The 26,036-nt window shown below is 33.5% G+C and overlaps 3 protein-coding genes across 3 annotated transcripts; all 3 read left to right on the forward strand.

Annotated features, from left to right (window-relative positions):
* Nucleotides 1-1,447: 1,447 nt before the first annotated feature.
* Nucleotides 1,448-3,499, forward strand: LOC107644301 (putative serine/threonine-protein kinase SIS8). Its single transcript, XM_021102895.2, has 4 exons — nucleotides 1,448-2,216; nucleotides 2,349-2,389; nucleotides 2,663-2,731; nucleotides 3,342-3,499. The coding sequence occupies exons 1-4, from the start codon at nucleotides 1,448-1,450 to the stop codon at nucleotides 3,444-3,446; spliced, it is 984 nt and encodes a 327-aa protein (XP_020958554.1). The 3' UTR covers nucleotides 3,447-3,499.
* A 16,657-nt stretch (nucleotides 3,500-20,156) lies between these two features.
* LOC107644293 (uncharacterized) lies at nucleotides 20,157-22,097 on the forward strand. Its single transcript, XM_021102893.2, has 2 exons — nucleotides 20,157-20,264; nucleotides 20,371-22,097. Exons 1-2 carry the CDS (start codon nucleotides 20,157-20,159, stop codon nucleotides 21,916-21,918), a joined length of 1,656 nt encoding a protein of 551 aa, XP_020958552.1. The 3' UTR covers nucleotides 21,919-22,097.
* A 139-nt stretch (nucleotides 22,098-22,236) lies between these two features.
* LOC148566099 (putative serine/threonine-protein kinase SIS8) lies at nucleotides 22,237-25,178 on the forward strand. Its single transcript, XM_088488205.1, has 4 exons — nucleotides 22,237-23,092; nucleotides 23,542-23,610; nucleotides 24,678-24,756; nucleotides 24,863-25,178. Exons 1-2 carry the CDS (start codon nucleotides 22,321-22,323, stop codon nucleotides 23,565-23,567), a joined length of 798 nt encoding a protein of 265 aa, XP_088344331.1. The 5' UTR covers nucleotides 22,237-22,320; the 3' UTR covers nucleotides 23,568-23,610; nucleotides 24,678-24,756; nucleotides 24,863-25,178.
* Nucleotides 25,179-26,036: the final 858 nt, after the last annotated feature.

Here is a 26,036-nt window from a genome sequence, read left to right on the forward strand (position 1 = left end):
CAATAATAAATTAGATCTTCCATTAATCATAATAAATATTTTACAATCTTAATCGATCATAATTTTATCATTAATCAGTTACATACATATTGGATTAGGAAAATCGTATTGGTTAGAAATTCGATGCACAAACCAATCAATTGAAATTCAGGTTTCCTAAACTTCAATTGATTGGAATTGATACACAATCAATTGAATTTTGCACGGATTGAAATCATCAAAACAACTTGAAAAATACATAAATACACGGGAATAAACCATATTTAACAAGAATTTTTTTTATTATAAATTAAAAAAATCATTATTTTTCCAATAAAAATAAGACTTATTCATGTGTATTCTTGTGTACTCCTGTATATTCGGTAGACGATGATAATGGTTGCCATTGTCTATTGTGAAGCTTAATAATTTGAATTAGCAATTTTTTTTAGAATTTGAAGTGAAGTTCGCCTTGATCTGCATAAAAAAACTCGTATTTGAAAAATTAAAGTTGAAAATTTGGGTTTTGAAAAATAATAATTTTTTATTTTATTTCAGAAATAAATTCATTACTAAAAGATAAAAAAAATATTTTTTCATTCCACAATCAATTTTATGAATAAAGAATCGAAACAAAGAATTGCAAAATTAGAGATTATATTCACTAATCTCGATTTTGTACCGTGAAAAAATTGATTGGATCTCTATCGCCAACTGTGAGTCTATGATTATCAATTAATGATGAACAAATATTGGATATTAAAGAAATGAATAAACAAGGAAAAAAATTGGATATTAAGTAGATGGATAAACAATGAAAAAATTGATAATTAATCAGATTGATAAACGATTCTAATTGTAATATTGAGTAATTGTTGATAGATTATTCACCAATTTATAATCTTAATATTAAAGAAAAGATAAGATTAAAGTATCTAAATCAAAATAAAAACTTAAAAATTGAAGATAGAATTTTAAAAATAAGATAGATGAATAATAAAATAATAATTTATAATCACGATTTAAGATTATGATCGATTAAGATTGCAAAATATTTATTACGATTAATAGAAAATCTAATTTGTTATTGTTTTAATTTTTTTTAACAAAGATATGAGACTCAAACCCGCAACCTACTATGCCATCTGAGCTATTATTCATTGGCATTGTTTTAATTTTTTATTATTAATAAACATGATAGATGAATGATAAAATAATAATTTATAAATAAAAAATAAATTTTATAATTAAATAATATATAAAAGATTAATTTATAATTAAAATTAAATAAAGACTATTCAACAGTTATTAAAAAACTTAAAAAATATATTTTGTTATAGGACCATTTAATGGTCCAAACGTTTTGGGACCATCGAATCTTTTGCCTTCTTTTAAATAATGGATTTGTTTGAGTGAGTCTTTAAGAAAAGATCTTTCATTTGCAAAAAGTTCCCCTGCCGTGGGCAGAATGAAGGTCAAAGATGTTTCATTATATATGATTGATGCTGCCAAGGAAAATCCTCACTTAGCTCAAAAACTACATGATGTTTTACTTGAAAGTGATGTCATTGCTCCTCCAAATTTATTTTCTGAAATTTATCACGTGTTATGCTCCCCAACTGAAGAAAAAGATGAACACAAACCAGAAGGTGGACAAGAGACTCAGGTTGACGAGAATCTCGGTCCTACTTTGCCTCACCACAGAGTTCATCCGAAAGGAAGTTCAAGCAGCCAGCTGGAGCACTCTAAGCCTGTTGAAGGTTTAGGAATAAACCTTCTTCTTGATCCGAAGTTAGCAGCTGTACAACATACACCATCCCAGGTAACATATGGGAAAAATGTTCCAGTTGCGGCAGCTGCACCAGCAGCTGCTGCTGTTGTTGCTTCCTCTATGGTAGCTGCTGTAGCAAAGTCAAACACTGACTCAAACATTGAGCTTCCAGTAGCTGCAGCGGCCACTGCAACTGCTGCAGCTGTAGTAGCAACCACTGCATCTGTCAGCAAACTGTATGAGCAAGGCAGTCGAAGTGAGGGACACATGGATGGCACTGGTTATGAGCCGAAGGGTAGTGGTGATGGTGAGAATATTGTGGTAGGAGCGAATTCAGAAGGTGATAGAATATCTGATAGATCTATAGTAAGCAATGACAGTACAAAATCTGATTTTACATTTGATGATGTTGCCGAGTATGACATTCCGTTGGAGGAAATCACACTGGGTGAACGTATCGGACTTGGTATTAACTGTACTTTGCTCCATAAGATTTGGTTGCATTCTTTTGTTAGATGGTGTTATTTATAGTTTTATACATAAAAATTCCCATATGATGGCTACAATTACATTTTGGTGGCCTATTTTTTGCATTCAGGATCGTATGGGGAGGTATACCGTGGTGAATGGCGTGGAACAGTGAGTTTTATTCCTATTCAGGCATACATTCCATATCTATCTTACAATTCAAATTGTATTTTCAACAAACAAATTATAAAATGTAATTTCTTTTCTTAACTAAGCAAGGCCCAAGAAATTTTTGGCTTCAGTTTCATTTTTACCCTTAACAAAAGTAATCAATACCTTATACTTGACTAGCTTTTATGTTTGTCATTTTTTGTTGTGTTTTTCTGTTAGGCTTTAGGTTTTTGAATTCTTTTATTTACATCAGGTCTCTGCTTTGGTTTGTAGGAAGTTGCTGTAAAAAGATTTCTTGATGAAGATATATCTGGTGAATCACTTGAAGAATTCATAAGTCAGGTAATATTTCATTAGTGTCTCTTTTTGTAGTTTCTACTCATATGTTTATCTTTGTTGATGAATGATTTCATTTAGTACACATTTACAACTATCAGATGTGATTTTTTTGCTCCATAATGACATATCAGATAGCTGCAATACTTTATTTAGATTGCTATTGTATTTGTCCCAGGATAATTTGAAAGTTGGATTAAATACTTTGTCCTGTTGAATTGCATTTTTTTAGAAGTTCATGATGAAGATTGACCATTTCGAAGCTCTTTGATGTAATCCTTGTTTTATTTCTCCAACATTTTATAGCTTCTATTGTTGTTATATACTTCCATCTTGTGTGCTTCTCTTCTCTCTATGAATAGATTTCCTAATGCAATTTGAGAATATAGTGGTGCATGAATGTATATATAAGAGAACATATATGTATGGAAAGAATATATTAGATGGAGATTAAGAAGTAGGGTTAGCACATTGGAGTTATTTAGTTCATGTTGTTGACTATACTTATTCAAAAAAAGGATTTTGTTTAATTCTTTTACGAATGCCAAAACTAGTTGTGCATTTTCATGAATTTATATGATTTTACTGCATATTTAACATATGTAAGTTGCCATAGGTTCAAATAATGAAAAGACTGAGGCATCCAAATGTTGTTCTCTTCATGGGAGCAGTTACTCGACGTCCGAATCTTTCTATTGTTACTGAATTTCTTCCCAGCTAACTTAAGATTCCTTATTTCCTGAGATTCATATGAGACTCTGTATTCCAAATAGATCTTAGTATATGGTATTTGGTACAGAATAGTGCTATGCAGGCCAAAAAGATTACTTCTAAATGAACATCTAAAATATCTGATGTATGCTGTTAATAGCTCAAATGTCAATTGAGACGTAATAAGCAAAAATAAGATGAAAATTTCAGTTATTATTTGGTTAATTTAGACACAATTTACCTTACTATATATTGTGTTGGACTGTTATACTTTTCCAGGAATTTTTATTATTTTGATTAATATTGTTCTGGAAGGATTATTTTTAGGTGAATTCTACTATACCCTCTCTAAAATAAAGGGTAAATTACCCCTTGTGATATATACAGTGATTATTGATAATTATCTTTCTATAAGAGTTTCAAGATTCACGTTATCTTCTCTTTTCTTTTCAATTGACGCTATGTTTCTCTTGATACTTAATAACAATGTCATTTTCATCATCCCCACTAAATACATTTCTTCTTCTCCAATTTTAAAATTCTAATTCCTTTCAAATCGAATCACCATTTCTAATCAATTAAGTTAGGATTTTGAATTTGTTCTTAGGTTTTTAATCTCCAATTTCAACTAGCACAACTAACAATTTTTCAACTCTCTTCTTTCTAAGATTTTTTTTCATATTAGAAGATATTATGTTCGGAGAGAAGCAAGAGGGTATGGTATGACAGATATGAATTTGCACCATAAATAAAATTCTTGTAGGTAATTAATGGCATGAATAATAAAATAATTAATTAATGTTTGAAGCGAATGTGAATATTAAAATATTTATTCCATTTTGTTTATTTTTATCTGAATAATAATTTAATATTTTTGTGACAATATAATAGTTTAATATGCTTTCACCAATGCATTAGTTTTTTTTTTAAATTAGAGAAGAGGTGTATTTGGTAGAGATGATGAAAATGACACTGTTATTAAATTTTAAGAGAAATATAGAGAAAAAAAAAGATAAAGTGAATCTTAGAATTCTGATAAAAGGATAATTTATCAATAATTATTGTATGTCACAAAGGGTAATTTACCCTTTATTTTAGGAGGGTATAGTAGAGTTCACCTTACTTTTAATGACTCTGAAGTCTGAACTGTATATTTTCTATGCAGAGGAAGTTTGTACAGACTAATTCATCCACCAAACAATCAATTAGATGAGCGAAGGCGGTTGAGGATGGCCCTTGATATTGTAAAATTCAATTGATGTGACATATATCTCTTTAATCTTCTTAGGGCCTGAGGAATGAGCTATTTGCACAACTGCACTCCAGTGATTGTACACCGTTGGATTATGAAGATGCCAACTAATTGTCATGATTGAATTTTCTTGATAGCATGCTGAATGCTACCTGTAGATATGGTTTAATTTGAAAATATCATTTTTTTTTAGTTGTTCAATTATAACTATAATTAAGATAGGTATAAACATATCTTATTTTTACAATAAACAAGTTTACGAGATGTATAATAACGTGTAAAAATATTTATATACTAGCATTAAATCGTATTTTCCTTCCTTTATTTCCTTTTGTTATCAAGAATTACCGAAAATTTCATGTTGATGACATGGCTGGTGAGCTCAATGGAGGAAGATATTAGTAGTAACTATATGTAGTACACCACTGCCAAAGAATTGTGGGATAGAGTCAAAGAGATGTATTCTGATTTTGGGAATAAATCCCAAATTTATGAACTTACTCTAAAAGTTAGAGAAATTCAACAAGGGAGTCACAATGTCACCAAATACTTTCATACGTTGAAGCGGGTGTGACAAGATCTTGACCACTTCAATAACTACAAGTAGAATTCAGCCACTGATGCCAAACACCACCAACAAATAGTGGAAGAAGGGATGACATTTTAATTTCTTGTAGGCTTCAATGTAGAGCTAGATGAAGTTCATGACAGAATTATTGGAAGAACAATCCTACCCTAATTTGAAGAAGTATTTGCTGAAGTTAGAAGAGAGAAAACTCGTAGAGTGTGATGATGGGAAAAGGCAAGACTGAACAGACTTTTTTGGAGTCTAATGCACTCTTAGTGATACCTGCTGCACTTAAAAGTTTATCAAATCAGAAGTACCCCTCCAATCTTTGGTGTGACCACTGTAATAAACCTCGTCACACCCGAAAAACCTGATAAACCCCATTTTTAGGGTTTATATTGTGTTGAATTTAGAGGGTTTTGTCAACTTTTCTCCCATGTATCCAACGAAATAGCATGGTTTTGTAAATTTTCCTTTAATTGTGCTTAAGAGTGAAAACATGCTTTTTAGGACTTAAAATAGTTAAATTTAATTCAGCTTGATTCCTTTAGATGCCTTGATATGTTTATTAAGTGATTTCAGATTTAGGAGACAAAGATTGGATTGAGGGAATGAAGAAAAAGCATGTAGAAATGGAGAACTCATGAAGAAATGAAGGAATCGCAAAAGCTGGCAAGCCGACCTCTTCGCACTTAATCGATCATAACTTGAGCTACAGAGGTCCAAATGATGCAGTTCTAGTTGCGTTGGAAAGCTAACATCCGGGGCTTCAAAATGATATAATATTTGCTATAGTTTCATCGCGCATAGGGGCGTGCACGCGCACTGTACACGTACACACCGATGGTTGCACATGATTCACTTAATGCAACTCGTGGCCAGCGATTTTAGAGGTCTTGTGGGCCCAATCCAACTTATTTCTGATGCTATTTAAACCAATGATTGAATAGGGATGAGACACTTTAGTTACCATTAGTTTAGTTTAGATTAGTTTTTTAGGGAAAGTTAGTTTTAGAGAGAGAAGCTCTCACATCTCTCTAGGATTAGGAGTATGTTAGATCTAGATTAGGAATTCTTAGATCTAGGTTAATTTCATGCTTTGATTTACTTTTTTCTTTATCAATTCTTCTTCCTCTACTTCTCCTCTCTCTAGTTTTGTATTTCAATTCTTGTAATTCTCTACTTTTCATGTTGATGCACTTTTGTTCTTCCATTTTCCTTTAATGCAATTTATGATTCATGTTGCTTTATTGTTCATTTGATTTGTTGTTGTTTAATTCCTTGTAATTGAGTAGAGTAGATTTACTTTCTTTAAAATTTTACTATGCTTTCCTTTTATGCCTTCCAAGTGTTTGATAAAATGCTTGGTTGGATTTTAGAGTAGAATTTTATGCTCTTGACTTGGGAAGGTAACTTAGGAACTCTTGAGTTACTAATGTCCAAGTAATTGATGATTGGGAGTCATTAACTCTAGATCTCACTAATTGAATTGGTGGAGAACTAGGACTTATGGACTTGGATTGATATAGCTCATTTGACTTTCCTTTACTACTAGTTAGAGGATGACTTAGTGGGATTGATCCTTGCCAATTCTCATACTATGGTGGTTAGTGATAGGGATAGAGATCCTTGACCACCAAACCTTGCCAAGACCTTTTTAGTTGTTAGTTTATTTTCATTGCCATTTACATTTCTTGTTTCTTATCCCAAAAATCCCAAAATATCTCATAACCAATAAAAAGACACTTTATCGCAATTCTTAGGGAGAACGACCCGAGTTTTGAATACTTTGGTTTATAAATTTAGGGGTTTGTACTTGTGACAAACAATCTGTTGTATGAAAGGATTATTGTTTGGTTTAGGAACTATACTTCGACGAGATTTCATTATTGAGAAATTCTATACCATCAAAAATCCGTTGATCAAGATGGCGCCGTTGCCGGGGAATTGCAATGGTGTTGTGTTATTGGTTATTGTATATATTTGAATAGTGTGAATATGTTTGCTTTTGTTAGCTCTTGCTAGTTTTAGGATTTGGTTTTCTTTGTTTCTCATTTGATTTTATTTTCATTTTCTCTTGCTATCATGAATTCTCACTTTGGCTATGAGTTTGGTTCTAACTATGTTGTAGTAAATTAGGACTACAATGAGGATGTGTATCAAGGATGGGATAATCAAAGGTGGGAGGAGCCATATGCATATGATCAATCTTCATGGCAACAACCTCCACCAATAGACTATGAACTAGAGCCATTCTATGATGCATATCAATCCAATGGCTATGGTGAATTCCCTTGTAACTTTCAAGAACCACCACCATATGCCTATGAGCCATATCCTCAACATGAACCTCAACCATACTCACAAGCCTCTTTTCACCAAACACCTCCATATGACCATGACCCTTACCCACCATACCAACTACCTTTTGAACCATATGAGCCATACATAGAACCACCACCATTTCAATATCAATACTCCCAAGAACCACCACCTCCACACCCTTACCAAGAAGAACCACCTTCCTATTATGAACCCTTTCTCCAAGACAATGAACCCTCTTATCCACCCTAATCCTCAATGGATGAAATCCTTAGCCTTATACTTCAAGGGCAAGGAGAAATACAAAGGGAGACACTAGAATTTGTGGCTACCTTGACCGAGGTAGTATGCCGGTTAGCCTCCCAATACTTGAGCACTCAAAGCACTCCCATGGTCACATGTGGAGAATCAATTGACGAGCATAGCATGAAGGAGAGATTGGAAACCCCAGTGGGTGATGAGGGATGCCACTTTGTGTTAGAGCAATTAGAGGAGCCTATGATCATTGAAGAAAAGGAAGAAGTGGTTGAAGACTTGGGAGATGCGGAACCTCCTTGGGAACCTAGAGTTGAAGAATACATCTCCAAGAAGATTGAATTTGATGTTGAGGAGGAATATGCACAACCTCCAAAACAAATTTTGAATGAAGACTTGGAGGGAATGAAGCAAAAATTGAGTTCCTTTGGTGATGAAGATCATGCATTCAATCTTCTTGGTGGTGAATCCTTTAAACTTGAAGAACCTTCTCCCAATGACATAGAAGGCAATGTGGAGGTAGATTTCTCTAATCCTCCCATCTATGACTTGAGTGATGGAGAAGAGTTAGATGAAATTGATGAACAAAGGATAGAAATTGAAGAAGTTTGTGAAGAGGTGGAGATTGACAAGGAAGAACATAAGGGAGTAGAGCTTGCAAGGACATTGGAAATACCTCTCCCCAAGCCATCACCATCCATTCTTTCATTCAAGTGGGTAAATTCCTTATACTTAAGCTTTATTATTCCCCTTGAATATGGGTTGCTTGAGACGGATGGTCAACTTAGACATATTTGTGGCTTTAAGAGAAAAAGGGAGATGGCTAGTGGTTGGAAACATTATTCTAGGTTCATTATGGTTGCATGTCTAAAGTTTGATTGCAAGGTTTGGTGTAGAACTAGAATTCATGGGTCTAGAAGGATGTTTGGTCACTTCATTGAGAATTCATCTTGCTTGCCACCCGGACGAATTAATGAGACTCGACTTACAGACGGGTGTGAAAATAAAGTGTGGGATCCCGGATTACAAGATGATGACCACTTTTGGGAGCCCATGGTTTGTGAGGAACTCCATCAAAGTTTGAAAAAATTGAACTTGAAGAATGGTGCTTATTGGAGACTCAAGCATTGGTGGATGTTCCAAGATGAGTTTAAGCACAAGCCACCTTGAGAGGAGCTCCCCGTAAGTCCAACTTAAGGACAATAAATAAAAGTGCTAGGTGGGAGACACCCCACCATGGTACACTCTTTCCACTCTTTTGTAGCTTTGATTAATAAGTGATTGAGTTACTATTGTAGGTAGTTTTTCTCTTCATATAGGCTTGTTTTAATAATTTGGTTATTAGTTGCTTGACATGCAAGTTTTGCTTGTTTAATAGTTGGAAAAGTTTCAAAAGTCAAAAAGATTTTTTTTAATTTTGCATTTTTGATCAGTTCTGAGCTGTAGGTACTGTTAGGGAGATTTTTCTTAGCTGTTTTAGTGTTTAAAAAAAAAAGGGGCGGGGGCGCGTACGCGTCGATGGACTTCGCAGCTCCTGGTACAATTTCCAGAGAGTTATGCGAACATTAAGCGAACACTGAGCCCCAGGCCCAACACTACCCGTGTGCGTGCGCGTACGCGTCCTTGATTCTAATTGCGCAATGCACGCGTGCGCGCCGATAGCGCCACCAGCCCTCCTGGTACATTTCCCAGAGAGTTGGGGCAACCTTGGGCTAACGCTGTGCCCTGCGCCCACCTCACCCACGCGTGCGCGCACCTGGCGCGTACGCGTCCTTGATTCTAATTGCGCAATGCACGCGTACGCACGCTGTACGCGCGCGCGCCGATAGCGTCACAAGCCCTCCTGGTAGATTTCCCAGAGAGTTGGGCCAACCTTGGGCTGACGCTGTACCCTGCACCCAACTTCACCCACGTGTGCGCGCACCTGGCGTGTACGCGCCCTTCGGCCAATCTGCACATCGACGCGTGGGCGTGCATGACGCGTCCGCATCGGTAAAAAAAAGAGTTTTTTTTTCTTCTCTCATCTTCTATTTTCTTTTGTCCATTGCATTCGCATACTTTTATTCTTTTCATTTTCGTTTTGTTTTTATAGCCTGTTTTTACTTTATTTTTTTCGAGTTTCTTATTTTAATAATGGTGTTGAATTCTCTTACTCAATTGTTGAGAATTTTCTGCATTATTTTGGTGCTTCGTGACTTGTTTGATATTGTTGGATGATGAAACTTTTAAATCAATGCTTCATCTTGTATGACTCTTGTGTCTTTGTGCATTGATATGACCTCATATTATTTTTCATGATCCACTTTTTCTTATTTGATCTTGATGCTCAATATGCTCTTCATACTTTGACTTTACTCTTATATCAAGTGTTAGTTAATATGCCTTAGCTTATATTATTTTCTCACCCACATGTTGTAGCTACCATGTAGTGAGAACCCTACTTTCATTTGGCATTAGGCCTCGCCTATGCTCTATTTGATTTGATATCTTTGTCATAGGCTTAATTTTCTTTCTTTTTCTATCCTTTTAGGTTGGCCACCAAGAAGGGAGAAAGAAAAAAGGAGAAATCTCAAAATGGGGTAATCAAACAAGTCATCCGCACAACCTTTTGAAGGAGCTCATCAGTTGTAGCAACCCGTCCACCTTGCTCTTCTTTGCATGCACCGAGGACGGTGCAATCTTCAAGTGTGGGGAGGTCGTCCGACTGATCTCCATGGGTAACAATTTCCTTTTTCAACACCAATGTTAGATAGTTGTTGCATTGCATGATAGGTTGCATGTTAGTTAGAATTGGTACATATTTTTACCACTTCTTTCTTATTAGGACTACTTGGTTAGGGTAATGATTTCCTTCCAAGAAATTATAATTTTTGGGCAACCCTACCAATTTGAAAAAAAAAAATCTTTTGTTGAACTTGCTTGAAAGAATTTATTTTGGAACATGGTTTTTGAGCTAAGAACACAAGCATGTGAGTTTTGAGCCTAATGATATGGTTACATCTTATAACCACTTATTTTTCTTCTTGTGTGCAATTATTCTCTTTCTATGATTGTAATCTTTGATTTGTTTGATTCTTTATGTCCATTATTCCTTGTATTCATACACTTACATGATTGAGACTGTCATTTCATTTAGCTCACTTACCCAAATAGCCTTATCTTTTATCATCCATTGTTAGCCAACTTTGAGCCTACGCTTAACCCACTTGTTCATAATTTTAGCACATTACAAGCCTTAAAGCGAAAAACAATAAATGTCCTTAATTTGGATCTTTGATTAGCTTAGGCTAGTGAGTGTGTATCATTCAAGTGTGGGAAAATTTGAGACATTGGTTGAGTGAAAAATGCGTGTGTTATATTTTTGTTAAAAATATTGGGAATTTGGTACATACTCGTGTGTTAATTAAATGTAAAACCATATGCATTGATACTTTTGTATATACTTTATTGCAAAAAGAAAAAATGAGAAAATAAAAAGAAAGAAAAAAATATATGTATATATCAAAAGAAAAAAAAATAGAAAGAAAAGAAAAAGAAAAGAAAAGTAATAAAAAGGGGACAAAATGTCCCAAAGTGAAGTCCAATAATAATCAACGCATATGTGTTATGATCAAGAAAAAAAATGCATGAGTATGTGAAAAAAAAAGTGAAGAATGGGTAGTTAGGTTTGTTTAGAATTATATAGTTGCTGTATAGGTTAGGTGGGAAGTTTAAGGTAATCAAAGATTCAAATTTCAAGTCCACTTGACCAAATATGCATCCTTACCTTGACCCTAACCCCATTACAACCTATGAAAAGTCCTTATGATAATTGTATGAATGCATGAAATAAATGTTGATTGTTAGATGAAAAACAAATCTTGGAAAGCATGATTAGGAGAAAATTGAGAGAATTGACCCTACACACTTGAGCGACTAGAGTGCAAACACTTCCGGCGAGGGTTCGATGCTCAATTCTGTGATTCCCAGCTTTCATGAGCGTTCTTCTTGCAAGTCTATTTGAACTTCATCTTGATATTTGAATTGGTAGGATTCATGAATCGTTATATGATCTTGGCCCTAGTTGTGCATGTATGTCTTGGGAATTGATTTATTTTTAACCAATTAGGTAGAATCATTTTGCATTTACTTGCATTCATTTAGATAAGATGCATATAGTTTCTTTGCATTGAATAAATGTCATACCCCTTGTTTCATTCTTGGTATAGCATGAGGACATGCTATGGTTTAAGTGTGGGGAGGTTGATAAACCCCATTTTTAGGGTTTATCTTGTGTTGAATTTAGAGGGTTTTGTCAACTTTTCTCCCATGTATCCAATGAAATAGCATGGTTTTGTAAATTCTCCTTTATTGTGCTTAAGAGTGAAAACATGATTTTTAAGACTTAAAATAGTTAAATTTAATTCACCTTGATACCATTAGATGCCTTGATATGTTTTTTAAGTGATTTTAAATTTAGGAGGCAAAGATTGGATTGAGGGAATGAAGAAAAAGCATGTAGAAATGGAGAACTCATGAAGAAATGAAGGAATCGCAAAAGCTGTCAAACCGACCTCTTTGCACTTAATTGATCATAACTTGAGCTACAGAAATCCAAATGATGCGGTTCTAGTTGCGTTAGAAAGCTAACATCCGGAGTTTCAAAATGATATAATATTTCCATAGTTGCATTGCGCATAGGGGCGCGCACACACACTGTACGCGTACGCACCGATGGTTGCACATGATTCACTTAATGCAACTCGTGGCCAGCGGTTTTAGAAGCCTTGTGGGCCCAATCCAACTCATTTCTGATGCTATTTAACCCAAGGATTGAAGAGGGATGAGACACTTTAGTTACCATTAGTTTAGTTTAGGTTAGTTTTGGAGGAAAAGTTAGTTTTAGAGAGAGAAGCTCTCACTTCTCTCTAGGATTAGGAGTGGGTTAGATCTAGATTAGAAATTCTTAGATCTAGGTTAATTTCATGTTTTGATTTACTTTTTTCTTTATCAATTCTTCTTCCTATACTTCTCCTCTCTCTAGTTTTGTATTTCAATTCTTGTAATTCTCTACTTTCATGTTGATGCACTTTTGTTCTTCCATTTTTCTTTAATGCAATTTATGATTCATGTTGCTTTATTTTTCATTTGATTTATTGTTGTTTAATTCCTCGCAATTGAGTAGAGTATATTTACTTTCCTTGTAATTTTACTATGCTTTCCTTTTATGCCTTCCAAATATTTGATAAAATACTTGGTTGGATTTTACAGTAGAATTTTATGCTCTTGGCTTGGAAAGGTAACTTAGGAACTCTTGAGTTACTAATGTCCAAGTAATTGATGATTGGGAGCCATTAACTCTGGATCTCACTAATTGAATTAGTGGAGAACTAGGACTTATGGACTTGGATTGATATAGCTCATTTGACTTTCCTTTACTACTAGTTAGAGGATGACTTAGTAGGATTGATCCTTGCCAATTCTCATGTTGTGGTTAGTGATAGGGATAGAGATCCTTGACCACCAAACCTTGCCAAGACCTTTTTAGTTGTTAGTTTATTTTCATTGCCATTTACATTTCTTGTTTCTTATCCCAAAAACCCCAAAATATCTCATAACCAAAAACAAGACACTTTATCGCAATTCCTAGAGAGAACGACCTGAGGTTTGAATACTTCGGTTTATAAATTTAGGAGTTTGTACTTGTGAAAAACAATCTTTTGTATGAAAGGATTATTGTTTGGTTTAGGAACTATACTTCGACGAGATTTCATTATTGAGAAATTCTATACCATCAAAAATCCGTTCATCAAAACCTGCTGGAAGATTCATGGAAAACCAGCACATCTCAAAGGCAGCAAATCTGGTCCCAAAATATGTTCTACCCCAACTGCTCATGAGGCTGAAAAATCATCCTTGAGTAAGGTGCAAGTTGAGAGCTCATAAAGCTGTTAAATTTCAGTTTTGTGTCTAGTATTCCTAGTAATTCTCTGGCTCAAACAGGTAATTTTAGTATTCCTATGTCCCTTAACTGCACCTCAAACTTGAATGCACCATGGATTGTCGATTCAGGTGCATCTGACCATATGATCAGCTTCTCCTCTTTATTTAAAACTTATTCTCCCTGTCTTGAAAATGAGAAAATTAGAGTTGCTGATGGTAGATTTTTATCTATTACTGGAAAAAGTACAATTAATTATCCAAAAATATTGACCTAAGAAATGTCCTACATGTACTAAAATTTTTTTGTAATCTTCTCTCTATTAGTAAAATCTGCAAGGATTCCAATTGTGCTGTGACATTTTTTGACACTCATTGTATTTTTCAGGACCGGACCTCGAAGAAGATAATTGGCAGTGTTAAAATGATGGATGGACTCTATCATTTTGAGGATATTTCGGAGGATAAAGTAGCCCAAGGATTTAATGGTATAAGTTCTATGCCTATAAAGTACCAAATAATGCTCTGGCATAATAGACTAGGATACCCTAATTTTTCATATCTCAAACATTTGTTTCCAAGTTTGTTTAAAAATATTGATTCTCCCTTACTTAAATGTGAAAGTTGTATTCGTGCAAGGAGTCATAAAGTTCCTTATTACTCTCAACCTTATCATGCATCTAAACCTTTTACTTGATTCATAGTGATGTATGAGGTCTATCAAAAATAACAACTCAATTTGAAAAAAAATAGTTTGTAATTTTTATCGATGACCACATATGACTATGTTAGATCTATCTCATGCATGAAAAATCTGGGATTTTTAAAAAATTTTCAGTATTTTTCAACAATGGTAGAAATACAATTTGACATAAAAATTTTAATATTAAGAAGTGATAATGGTACTGAATACTTTAATAAAAATCTTGGTGAATTTTTTCAAAAGAAAAGTATTCAACATCAATCTACATGTCTCAATGCACCCCAACAAAATGGCATTACTGAAAAGAAGAATAAACATCTTCTCAAAGTAGCACGTGCCATTATTTTTTAGGATAATATTCCAAAGTATTTATGGGGAGATGCTGTCCTAACAGCAGCCTATCTCATAAATCGAATGCCCACGCATGTGTTAAATTACTGCACATCATTGGATACTTTCAAAAGAATTTTTCAGCATGTAGGTTGCATTTTGACTTACCTTTAAAAGTATTTGGTTGTATTGTATTTTTGCATACACGTTCATATCGAAGTAAACTTGTTACAAGAGCAGAAAAGTACATTTTTATTGGCTATTTCCGAAGTCAAAAGGGTTATAAATGTTTCAATCCACACACAAAGAAATTTTATGTAAGCATGGATGTTACTTTTTTGGAACATGAAACCTTTTTTTAGAAAAATTCTCTTCGGGGGAGAGTCTAAGTAAAGAAATTTTTTTCATGAACCTTTATCCACTCCTATCTTACATATTGAGGATACAACTTTCACTGATCAAACAAATTCTGAAACAATTGTAAAAAAAGATGTGGAAACCAATTCTGAAATTGTGCCAGAATTAGTTGGAACCGAAACAGGAAAAGAAATACCACAATCAGAAAAGGAGCTTTGATGTTATGTTCGGAAATATCTCAAGAAGACTAGAGACCAGCCTATCATCTCTGTACCAACCCAATCTGAAAATTCGGAAGACGGCCCAATTGTAGTACTTCACGAACTTCCAGATAAATCTAAAATTGTCACTTCTAATAATAACTTGCCAATAGCCCTAAGAAAAGAAACCAGAACCTACACAAAAAAATTACCCAAAACCAACACCAACCATCCTATTTTCAATTATGTCTCTTACCAAAATCTCTCTCAAAATCATCGAGCATTTATTTCTAAAATTACAAATCTGTTTGAGCCCAAGATCATGAGAAAGCACTAGATGATCCCACCTGAAAAGTAGCAGTGTTAGAAGAGTGGTATGCACTCAAGAAGAATGAAACTTAGAAGATTGTAGACCTATCATAGGACAAAAAATTAGTTGGCTGCAAGTGGATTTTCACCATCAAGTGCAAGGCTGATGAAAACATAAAGAGATATAAGGCTAGGTTAGTAGTTAAGGAATTTACACAAATCTATGGAGTAGACCATCAAGAGACCTTTGCTCTAGTTGCTAAGCTTAACTCTATGCGGATTCTCTTATCTCTTGCTGCGAATTACAATTTGCCTTTACATCAATTGGATATAAAGAATGTTTTCCTGAATGGAGAGCTAAAGAAAGAGGTGTTCATGAAATTTTCACCTTGATTTGAGGCTGAAATAGAGAGGAATAAAATGTGCAAACTAAAGAAATCTCTCTAAAGATTGAAACAATCCCCAAGAGTTTGGTTTGAACGACTTAGAATGGTGGTAAAAAGACTTGGTTATACTCAAAGCTAAGCTGATCATACACTTTTCTATAAACATTCAACAGCTAATAAAACTGCTATCTTAATTGTATATGTGGATGACATTATTCTGATAGGTAATGATATCTTGGAGCTAAAAGATTTGAAGGAGAAGCTTGCTAAAGCATTTCATTAAAATACTTTCTTAGAATTGAATTTGCAAAGTTTAAGGAAGGCATTTTTATGAACCAATGAAAGTACATCCTAGATCTTTTAAAAGAGTCAGGATTACTTGGTTGTAAAGCTACGAAAATATCTATAGAGCCTAACTTAAAATTGAAACCAACTAAATCAGAAAATGTAATAGACAAAGCAAGATATCAGCGGTTGGTGGGGAGGCTAATCTATTTATCCCATACACACCTGGATATAGCCTTTGCTATAAGCATGGTAAGTCAGTTTATGCATTCACCTGATCGAGAACACATGGATGCTATCTTTAGAATTCTAAGGTACTTAAAGGGATCGCCTGGAAAAGGGTTACTCTACAAAAACTATGGACATCTTCAAATAGAAACCTATGCAGATTGGACTGAGAATGTTATGGACAGAAGGTCAACATCTGAGTATTATACTTTTGTTGGAAGAAACCTGGTTAGTTGGAGGAATAAAAAATATTGTTGTGGCATGAAGTAGTGCAGAAGCTATGTTTAGAGCAGTGGCTACAAGAACTAAAGGTTCCCATTTCTCTACTAATGAAGTTGTATTGTGACAACAAATATGCAATTTATATTACCCATAATCCAGTTCCGCATGACAAAACTAAACATGTCAAAATTGACAAGCATTTTATAAAGGAAAAGATTGAACGAGGATAGATTTGTATCTCATATGTTTCGACTACGGAACAACTAGCAGATGTTCTAACTAAAGGATTACTCAAAAAGACCTTTGATAGCATAATAAGCAAGCTATCAATGAAGAATATTTTCAAGCCAGCTTGAGGAGAAGTATTGATACGTGCTTCAAATATCCGTGATATGAAGAGTTCAAATGTTATTTAGAAGATTTTATTAGTTTACATTTTTAGAATGTTTTTATTTTAATTTTATGTATTTTGATTTTGTTTATTTAATTATTAGATTGGACCTTATATTTATGGGCTTTAGGGTTTTCTTTGTTTTAACCTAATAAGAGGTTATAAATACCTCCTTAGCTATTGTAGTCATAGTATAGAATTTTTAGAGATTTCAAAACCCTTTTTTTGGTTTCGTGATGAAACCATGGTGTGAACAATTGAGGTTGAGGAGTCCCTCTCTTGTTACATCGGAGAATTGAGTAGAAGGTTGAGGAGTCCCTTCGAATCAATTCCCAAACTATGGCGTTGACAAGTTTGGTTGAGGAGTCCCTTTCTTGTTGCGTCAAGAAATTAGGTAGAAGTAGAGTGATTCTCTTTGTATTCAATTTCAATTTATCCTTTTTGTTTTTATTTCAATTACAATTTATCTTTTTATTCGGTTTGAATTCTTATCTTTATGTTTATCTTTTATTTCTTTATCATTTGGTATCAGAGCTCAGTTATTAGATTAATTTTTATTAATCTATATTTGTTCTTCTTTTATAAAAAAAAGAGTCCAGTGTCTGTTGTGTCTTTCTTTAAGTTCTTGTGTTCTTGTTTTCCGTTTGCTTTTCATTATTGTTGATTTTATTGTTTAAAAAAAACAAAAAAAGCATACCGTACAACACATATATATATATATATACATGCAAGAAAGAAAAAAAATATTATCTTCTTTATAATTATTGTCCTTTTCATATACTATTTTACCTACAAGATTCGAGGACGAATCTTTTTTGAAGAGGAGGAGAATGATGCATGCTTCAAATGTCTGTGATATGAAGAGTTCAAGTGTTATTTAGAAGATTTTATTAGTTTACATTTTTAGAATGTTTTAATTTAATTTGATGTATTTTGATTTTGTTTATTTAATTATTAGATTGGGCCTTATATTTATGGGCTTTAGGGTTTTCTTTGTTTTAACCTAATAAGAGGTTATAAATACCTCCTTAGCTATTGTAGTCGTAGTATAAAATTTTTAGAGGTTTCAAAATCCCTTTTTGGTTTCGTGATGAAACCATGGTGTGAACAATTGAGGTTGAGGAGTCCCTCTCTTGTTACATTGAGGAATTGAGTAGAAGGTTGAGGAGTCCCTTCGAATCAATTCCCAAACTATGGCATTGACAAGTTAGGTTGAGGAGTCCCTTTCTTGTTGCGTCAAGAAATTGGGTAGAAGTAGAGTGATTCTCTTTGTATTCAATTTTAATTTATTCTTTTTGTTTTTATTTCAATTACAATTTATCTTTTTATTCGGTTTGAATTCTTATTTTTATGTTTATCTTTTATTTCTTTATCAAGTATTGACTAGATCAAATCAAAATCAGATTCTTAATTTCTTTTAAGAATCTTTTCTGTAAATAGAATTAAGGAAAAAAGACAGATAGGTCCCGACTTTTTAAATTTTTGACAAATACATCCTTGACAAAATTTAAATACAAAAAAGTCCCTGACTTTCACAAATGGAGGACAATTTAGTCCTTCCATCTATTTGCCTCTTATACACCAAACGGAACTGGCTGACGTGGCTGAAATGGTGTCCAGGTGTCCGTTACGGTGCCACACTGGAAGGAGAATAAAGTTCGAAGGACAAATAAGTCCTTGACGTCATTTTGCAAATAAAGTTCGAAGGACAAATAGGTCCTTGAGAATTTAGTTCATTATGCTTCTATATGTATCATATATTACTATCTAATTTAATAATCAAATGTGTCACATGACATTCTTATTAAAATTGAGAGAAATTTTTTTTTTTCAAAATTAATAAACTCCTTTTCTAAATTCTTTCATCTACCTCTCTCCATTTTTCTATTTCTCTCTACTATTTTTATTCTATATATAATTTTATTTTATATTAGTAATTTGACAAATCAAAATATGTCATCCGATATTTTTTTACAATTAAAATATTTTAAATGTAAAAGTATACACATTAAATTATTTTAAATTTTAGATAACGAATGTTAAAATTAATTATTAATAAAAAATTAGACTTTTTTATATAAAAATAATAACTAAAAATCTTATTATTTAATTTTTTATCTATAGATATCTTGGTCTTTTTAGCCAGAGACTTTTGTCAACTTACGACTTTTTTGTAAAAATAGTTTGATTTTATAAATCTTTTGTGCCATGCATAGTTTATACTGTTAGAACAAAGTAAACTATAATTTTAAAAAAAATTTATTCTCGTAATGTTATTATAGATAAAAATATTAGTTCTAATATAATACACAAATGCACTAATGCTAACTTAATACATGAATGATGCACAAATGAACTAATGCTAACTTGATGCATAAATGAACTCATGCTAACTAATGCCACTGGTATGGTGAAAACTGAACTAATGCAATTTAACAAATTCTAATATAATACACAAATGCACTAAAATTGAACTAATGCAATTTAAAAAAAAAAAGTAAAAACAAAACAAGCCCAATTTCTGTAATTTTAATACAAATAATTTAAATTGCAGAATACAACAAGTTAATTAAATTTCAAAATACAAGCATAATTTTATAAACTAAATTCTCATAATAGAAGCATAATAGAAGTATAATGAACTAAATTCTCAAGGACATATTTGTCCTTTGAACTTTATTTGCAAAATGACGTCAAGGACTTATTTGTTTTTCGAACTTTATTCCCCTTCCAGCATGGCACCGTAACGGACATCTGGACATCGTTTCAGCCACATCAGCCAATTCCGTTTGGTATATAAGAAACAAATAGATGAAAAGACTAAATTATCCTACATTTAATAAAATCAAAAACCTTTTTGTATTTAAATTTTGTCAAAAATATATTTATCAAAAATTTAAAAAGTCAGGACCTACTTGTTTTTTTTCCTAAAATTAATTATAATATCTTTGCTTTGGTCTCATTCTCAACTATCAAGTCTCGACCTTTATTTCATGACAGTGATTGTTTCCACCATTGAATTCGCTCTTTTCTCTTCCAACTCCTCCTTCTCATTTGATCGGATTTTACACAAACATGTTGCGTGCAGCATCATTCTCCAGGTTCAGCTTCTCTCTTCATATCCCCTCTTTTCTTGTGCCCTATGTTTTCCCTTTTCGCTTTCCTTCCCGTTCATGTTCAATGTCAAGCCTTCACTCTCATTCTGAGCTCACATCCCCTCGCCATGTTGATGAAGCTGTTGATTCCTTCACTCGCATGCTCTCTATGCGTCGCACTCCATCCATTATCCAATTTAACCAGATTTTGGGGTCCCTTGCCAAGACGCACCATTTCCCAACCACCATTTCCCTTTTTCAGCAATTGCAAACCAGGGGAATTGCGCCCAGCATAGTTACTATGAATATTTTAATCAATTGTTGCTGCGGCATGGGTCGGATCACTCTCGCTTTCTCTATATTGGCCAAGATTTTCAGGATGGGTTTTCAGCCAAATACCATAACATTGAATACACTCATTAAAGGTCTCTGTCTCTGTGGTAATGTTGAAAAAGCACTGCACTTTCACGACAGAGTGCTGGCTCATGGATTTCACTTCGACCAATTCACTTATGCAACTTTGATAAATGGGCTCGGTAAGACCGGACACACAGCAGCTGCTATTCAAGTGTTGAAAAAGATCCCACGGTATGGCACTGTTCCTAATGTCGTCATCTACAACACAATTATTGATAGCCTCTGCAAGGATACACTTGTAAGTGAGGCTTTTCATTTCTATTCTGAAATGCTTGCTAGGGGAATTTCTCCTAATGTCATCACCTATACCACTCTAATTTTTGGATTGTGCCTTGTGGGTCAACTTAAGGAAGCCATTGATTTACTAAATCATATGATGCTGAAAAACATTATTCCAAATGTTCGTACCTATAATACTTTGATTGATGGACTATGTAAGGAGGGAAATATCAAAGATGCTAAGAGTGTGTTGGCTGTGATGACAAAAGATGCTGTGGAACCAACTGTGGTTACTTATAATTGTTTAATGGATGGGTATTGCTTGGTTAACGAATTAAACAAGGCAAAATGTATATTCGACACAATGGCCCGGATAGGAATGGCTCCTAATATCCGAAGTTACAATATTATTATTAATGGCTTGTGCAAAAGTAAATTGATGGATGATGCCTTGAATCTCTTTGAAGAGATGCGTCGCAAGAACTTGGTTCCTAACACGGTAACTTACAATACTCTAATTGATGGTTTGGGAAAATCAGGGAGAATCTCTTGTGCTTCAAAGCTTCTTGTTGAGATGCATAATAAAGGTCAACCTGCTGATATAATCACTTACAATTCCTTGTTGGATGCGATGTTCAATATCAAACAACTTGACAAGGCACTTATGTTATTTATTCAGATGAAAGAGAGTGGCATTGATCCAAATATATGCACGTATAATATACTTATTGATGGCCTATGTAAAAGTGGAAGACTTATAGATGCAAAAGAGATTTTTCAAGATCTTTCCATTAAAAACCATCGTCCAAATGTGACGACATACACTATTATGATCGATGGGCTCTGCAAAGAGGGCTTATTTGAAGAAGCATTGGCCCTGCTGTCGGAAATGGAAGACAATGGTTGCTTACCAAATGCTGTGACTTTTGAAAACGTTATTCGTGCTTTGTTTGAAAAAGGTGAGAATGACATGGCGGAGAAACTTCTTCGGGAAATGATTGCTAGAGGCTTATTGACTGGATGAAAAAAGATAAGATACATCAACTCAAATTAAAATCACATCTCTATTGTTGCTGAATGTGTATCATAGTTCTGTAAATTCTGTATCTGTTGGGTCAGAGGACTTTGGCAATGCCATAACATCAATACCACTGATGTCTTGAGTATCTCATTCAATTAAGTTTATACTTTCAATGTTTGCAATTGCTATCATCCTTTTTGATTCCACTATGCTTTATTGATTCTTTAGAGGATATTTCTCGTTGTAGCTTACAGGTTAAGTGTTTAAGATATCTCTATAGTAATTAATAGTTATTTACTGTTATCCTATGAGATCATATATCTTAACTATTATCCTGCTACAAACTAAGAAAAACCAAAAAGAGGTTTACAAACATTTGCAAAAAGTTCCCCTGCCGTGCGCAGAATGAAAGTCAAAGATGTTTCATTATATATGATTTATGCTGCCAAGGAAAATCCTCACTTAGCTCAAAAACTACATGATGTTTTACTTGAAAGTGGTGTCATTGCTCCTCCAAATTTATTTTCTGAAATTTATCACGAGTTAGGCTCCCCAACTGAAGAAAAAGATGAACACGAACCAGAAAGTGGACAAGAGACTCAGGTTGACGAGAATCTCGGTCCTACTTTGCCTCACCACAGAGTTCATCCGAAAGGAAGTTCAAGCAGCCAGCTGGAGCACTCTAAGCCTGTTGAAGGTTTAGGAATAAACCTTCTTCTTGATCCGAAGTTAGCAGCTGTACAACATACACCATCCCAGGTAACATATGGGAAAAATATTCCAGTTGCGGCTGCTGCAGCTGCTGCAGCTGCTGCTGTTGTTGCTTCCTCTATGGTAGCTGCTGTAGCAAAGTCAAACACTGACTCGAACATTGAGCTTCCAGTAGCTGCAGCGGCCACTGCAACTGCTGCAGCTGTAGTAGCAACCACTGCATCTGTCAGCAAACAGTATGAGCAAGGCAGTCGAAGTGACGGACACATGGATGGCACTGGCTATGAGCCAAAGGGTAGTGGTGATGGTGAGAATATTGTGGTAGGAGCAAATTCAGAAGGTGATAGAATATCTGATAGATCTATAGTAAGCAATGACAGTACAAAATCTGATTTTACATTTGATGATGTTGCCGAGTATGACATTCCGTTGGAGGAAATCACACTGGGTGAACGTATCGGACTTGGTATTAACTGTACTTTGCTCTATAAGATTTGGTTACATTCTTTTGTTAGATGGTGTTATTTATAGTTTTATACATATAAATTCCCATATGATGGCTACAATTACATTTTGGTGGCCTATTTTTTGCATTCAGGATCGTAATGGGAGGTATACCGTGGTGAATGGCGTGGAACAATGAGTTTTATTCCTATTCAGGCATACATTCCATATCTATCTTACAATTCAAATTGTATTTTCAACAAACAAATTATAAAATGTAATTTTTTTTTTTCTTAACTAAGCAAGGCCCAAGAAAATTTTGGCTTCAGTTTCATTTTTATCCTTAACAAAAGTAATCAATACCTTATACTTGACTACCTTTTATGTTTGTCATTTTTTGTTGTGTTTTTCTGTTAGGCTGTAGGTTTTTGAATTCTTTCATTTACATCAGGTCTCTGCTTTGGTTTGTAGGAAGTTGCTGTAAAAAGATTTCTTGATCAAGATATATCTGGTGAATCACTTGAAGAATTCATAAGTCAGGTAATATTTCATTAGTGTCTCTTTTTGTAGTTTCTACTCATATGTTTATCTTTGTTGATGAATGATTTCATTTAGTACACATTTACAACTATCAGATGTGATTTTTATGCTCCATAATGACATATCAGATAGCTGCAATACTTTATTTAGATTGCTATTGTATTTGTCCCAGGATAATTTGAAAGTTGGATTAAATACTTTGTCCTGTTGAATTGCATTATTTTAGAAGTTCATGATGAAGATTGACCATTTCGAAGCTCTTTGATGTAATCGTTGTTTTATTTCTCCAACATTTTATAGCTTCTATTGTTGTTATATACTTCCATCTTGTATGCTTCTCTTCTCTCTATGAATAGATTTCCTAATGCAATTTGAGAATATAGTGGTGCATGAATGTATATATAAGAGAACATATATATATGGAAAGAATATATTAGATGGAGATTAAGAAGTAGGGTTAGCACATTGGAGTTATTTAGTTCATGTAGTTGACTATACTTATTCAAAAAAAGGATTTTGTTTAATTCTTTTACGAATGCCAAAACTAGTTGTGCATTTTCATGAATTTATATGATTTTACTGCATATTTAACATATGTAAGTTGCCATAGGTTCAAATAATGAAAAGACTGAGGCATCCAAATGTTGTTCTCTTCATGGGAGCAGTTACTCGATGTCCGAATCTTTCTATTGTTACTGAATTTCTTCCCAGCTAACTTAAGATTCCTTATTTCCTGAGATTCATATGAGACTCTGTATTCCAAATAGATCTTAGTATATGGTAATTGGTACAGAATAGTGCTATGCAGGCCAAAAAGATTACTTCTAAATGAACATCTAAAATATCTGATGTATGCTGTTAATAGCTCAATGTCAATTGAGACGTAATAAGCAAAAATAAGATGAAAATTTCAGTTATTATTTGGTTAATTTAGACACAATTTACCTTACTATATATTGTGTTGGACTGTTACACTTTTCCAGGAGTTTTTATTATTTTGATTAATGTTGTTCTGGAAGGATTACTTTTAATGACTCTGAAGTCTGAACTGTATATTTCCTATGTAGAGGAAGTTTGTACAGACTAATTCATCGACCAAACAATCAATTAGATGAGCAAAGGCGGTTGAGGATGGCCCTTGATATTGTAAGATTCTGTTTTGTTTTCTTGCAATGTAGTTTCTTTAAGTAAATTATTGCCATAATCAGTGAAATTCAGTTGATGTGACATATATCTCTTTATTCTTCTTCAGGCCTGAGGAATGAGCTATTTGCACAACTGCAGTCCAGTGATTGTACCCCGTGATTTGAAGTGACCAAATCATCTTGTTGATAAAAATTGGGTTGTGAAGGTGCCAACTAATTGTCATGATTGAATTTTCTTGATAGCATGCTGAATGCTACCTGTAGATATGGTTTAATTTGAAAATATCATATTTTTAGTTGTTCAATTATAACTATAATTAAGATAGGTATAAACATATCTTATTTTTACAATAAACAAGTTAACGAGATGTATAATAACGTGTAAAAATATTTATATACTAGCATTAAATCGTATTTTCCATCCTTTATTTCCTTTTGTTATCAAGAATATCAGAATAACAAACATGTTTTGCTTTATTCTACAATAATGTAAAAATCTGAGTCCTTTTAGTCTTTTACACATCTATTCTAACAAAAAAATAAAATAAAATAAAATTAAAAGAAACCTGAAACCCTTTATTATGTTCTAAAAGCCGAATATGGCCACATGCAGAATCTACTAAAAATCTAAAACACAACTGGCACACTAAAAGATAGAAAAGAAAGACAAACTACATGCCTAAAATAAAGGTATAAGCTGCCATAACCGCCATTTCTAAGCTCAAATACTGTGTCATACCCTCTGCCTTCCAAATTATTCGTTCTTTGATGCTCTTGTTTTTCATTTTGCTATATATTTTTTGTTGAGTAAATTAAATCAAAATCAGATTTCTAATTTTTTTTATGAATTTTTTCTATAAATAGAATTAATTATAATATCTTTTCTGTTTTAGTTTAGCTTAATTTTAAGAATTTTATGATTAGAAAATTTTTCTTTATTTTAGGCTATTATTTTTTTTATTTTCTAGTTATTTCTATTTCTGTAATTCTTCTATAAAACTTGTACATTTGATATAACATAATATTCAAATACTTCAAGTTGGTATCAAAATAGGATCTCTGTATTGTGCTTCTAATTTATAGCTATGATTGACAGTTCCTCGGTCATTAATCATGAAAAGAAGGAGAACACTACTACTACTCCATCATATTTAAAATCTGAGCAATGGGTACTAGTTAGTGGTGACTCCCTTCAGTTCAGATCACCACATTTCGACTCAATGGATCAAACTACCTTAGATGGTCTCAATCAATTCAAATGTATATCTGTGAAAGAGGGAA

This window comes from Arachis ipaensis, chromosome B5 (genome assembly GCF_059453495.1).
Source record: "Arachis ipaensis isolate K30076 ecotype BB chromosome B5, ASM5945349v1, whole genome shotgun sequence".
Lineage (NCBI taxonomy): Eukaryota > Viridiplantae > Streptophyta > Magnoliopsida > Fabales > Fabaceae > Arachis > Arachis ipaensis.

Coding starts and splice junctions, on each gene's coding strand:
- LOC107644293 (XM_021102893.2), top strand. CDS start 20,157: ATGACAGTGATTGTTTCCACCATTGAATTCGCTCTTTTCTCTTCCAAC. Junction 20,265..20,370: donor CGTGCAGCATCATTCTCCAG/GTTCAGCTTCTC, acceptor TCTCATTCTGAG/CTCACATCCCCTCGCCATGT.
- LOC107644301 (XM_021102895.2), top strand. CDS start 1,448: ATGAAGGTCAAAGATGTTTCATTATATATGATTGATGCTGCCAAGGAA. Junction 2,217..2,348: donor GGGTGAACGTATCGGACTTG/GTATTAACTGTA, acceptor TTTTGCATTCAG/GATCGTATGGGGAGGTATAC. Junction 2,732..3,341: donor TTGAAGAATTCATAAGTCAG/GTAATATTTCAT, acceptor AAGTTGCCATAG/GTTCAAATAATGAAAAGACT.
- LOC148566099 (XM_088488205.1), top strand. CDS start 22,321: ATGAAAGTCAAAGATGTTTCATTATATATGATTTATGCTGCCAAGGAA. Junction 23,093..23,541: donor GGGTGAACGTATCGGACTTG/GTATTAACTGTA, acceptor TTTGGTTTGTAG/GAAGTTGCTGTAAAAAGATT.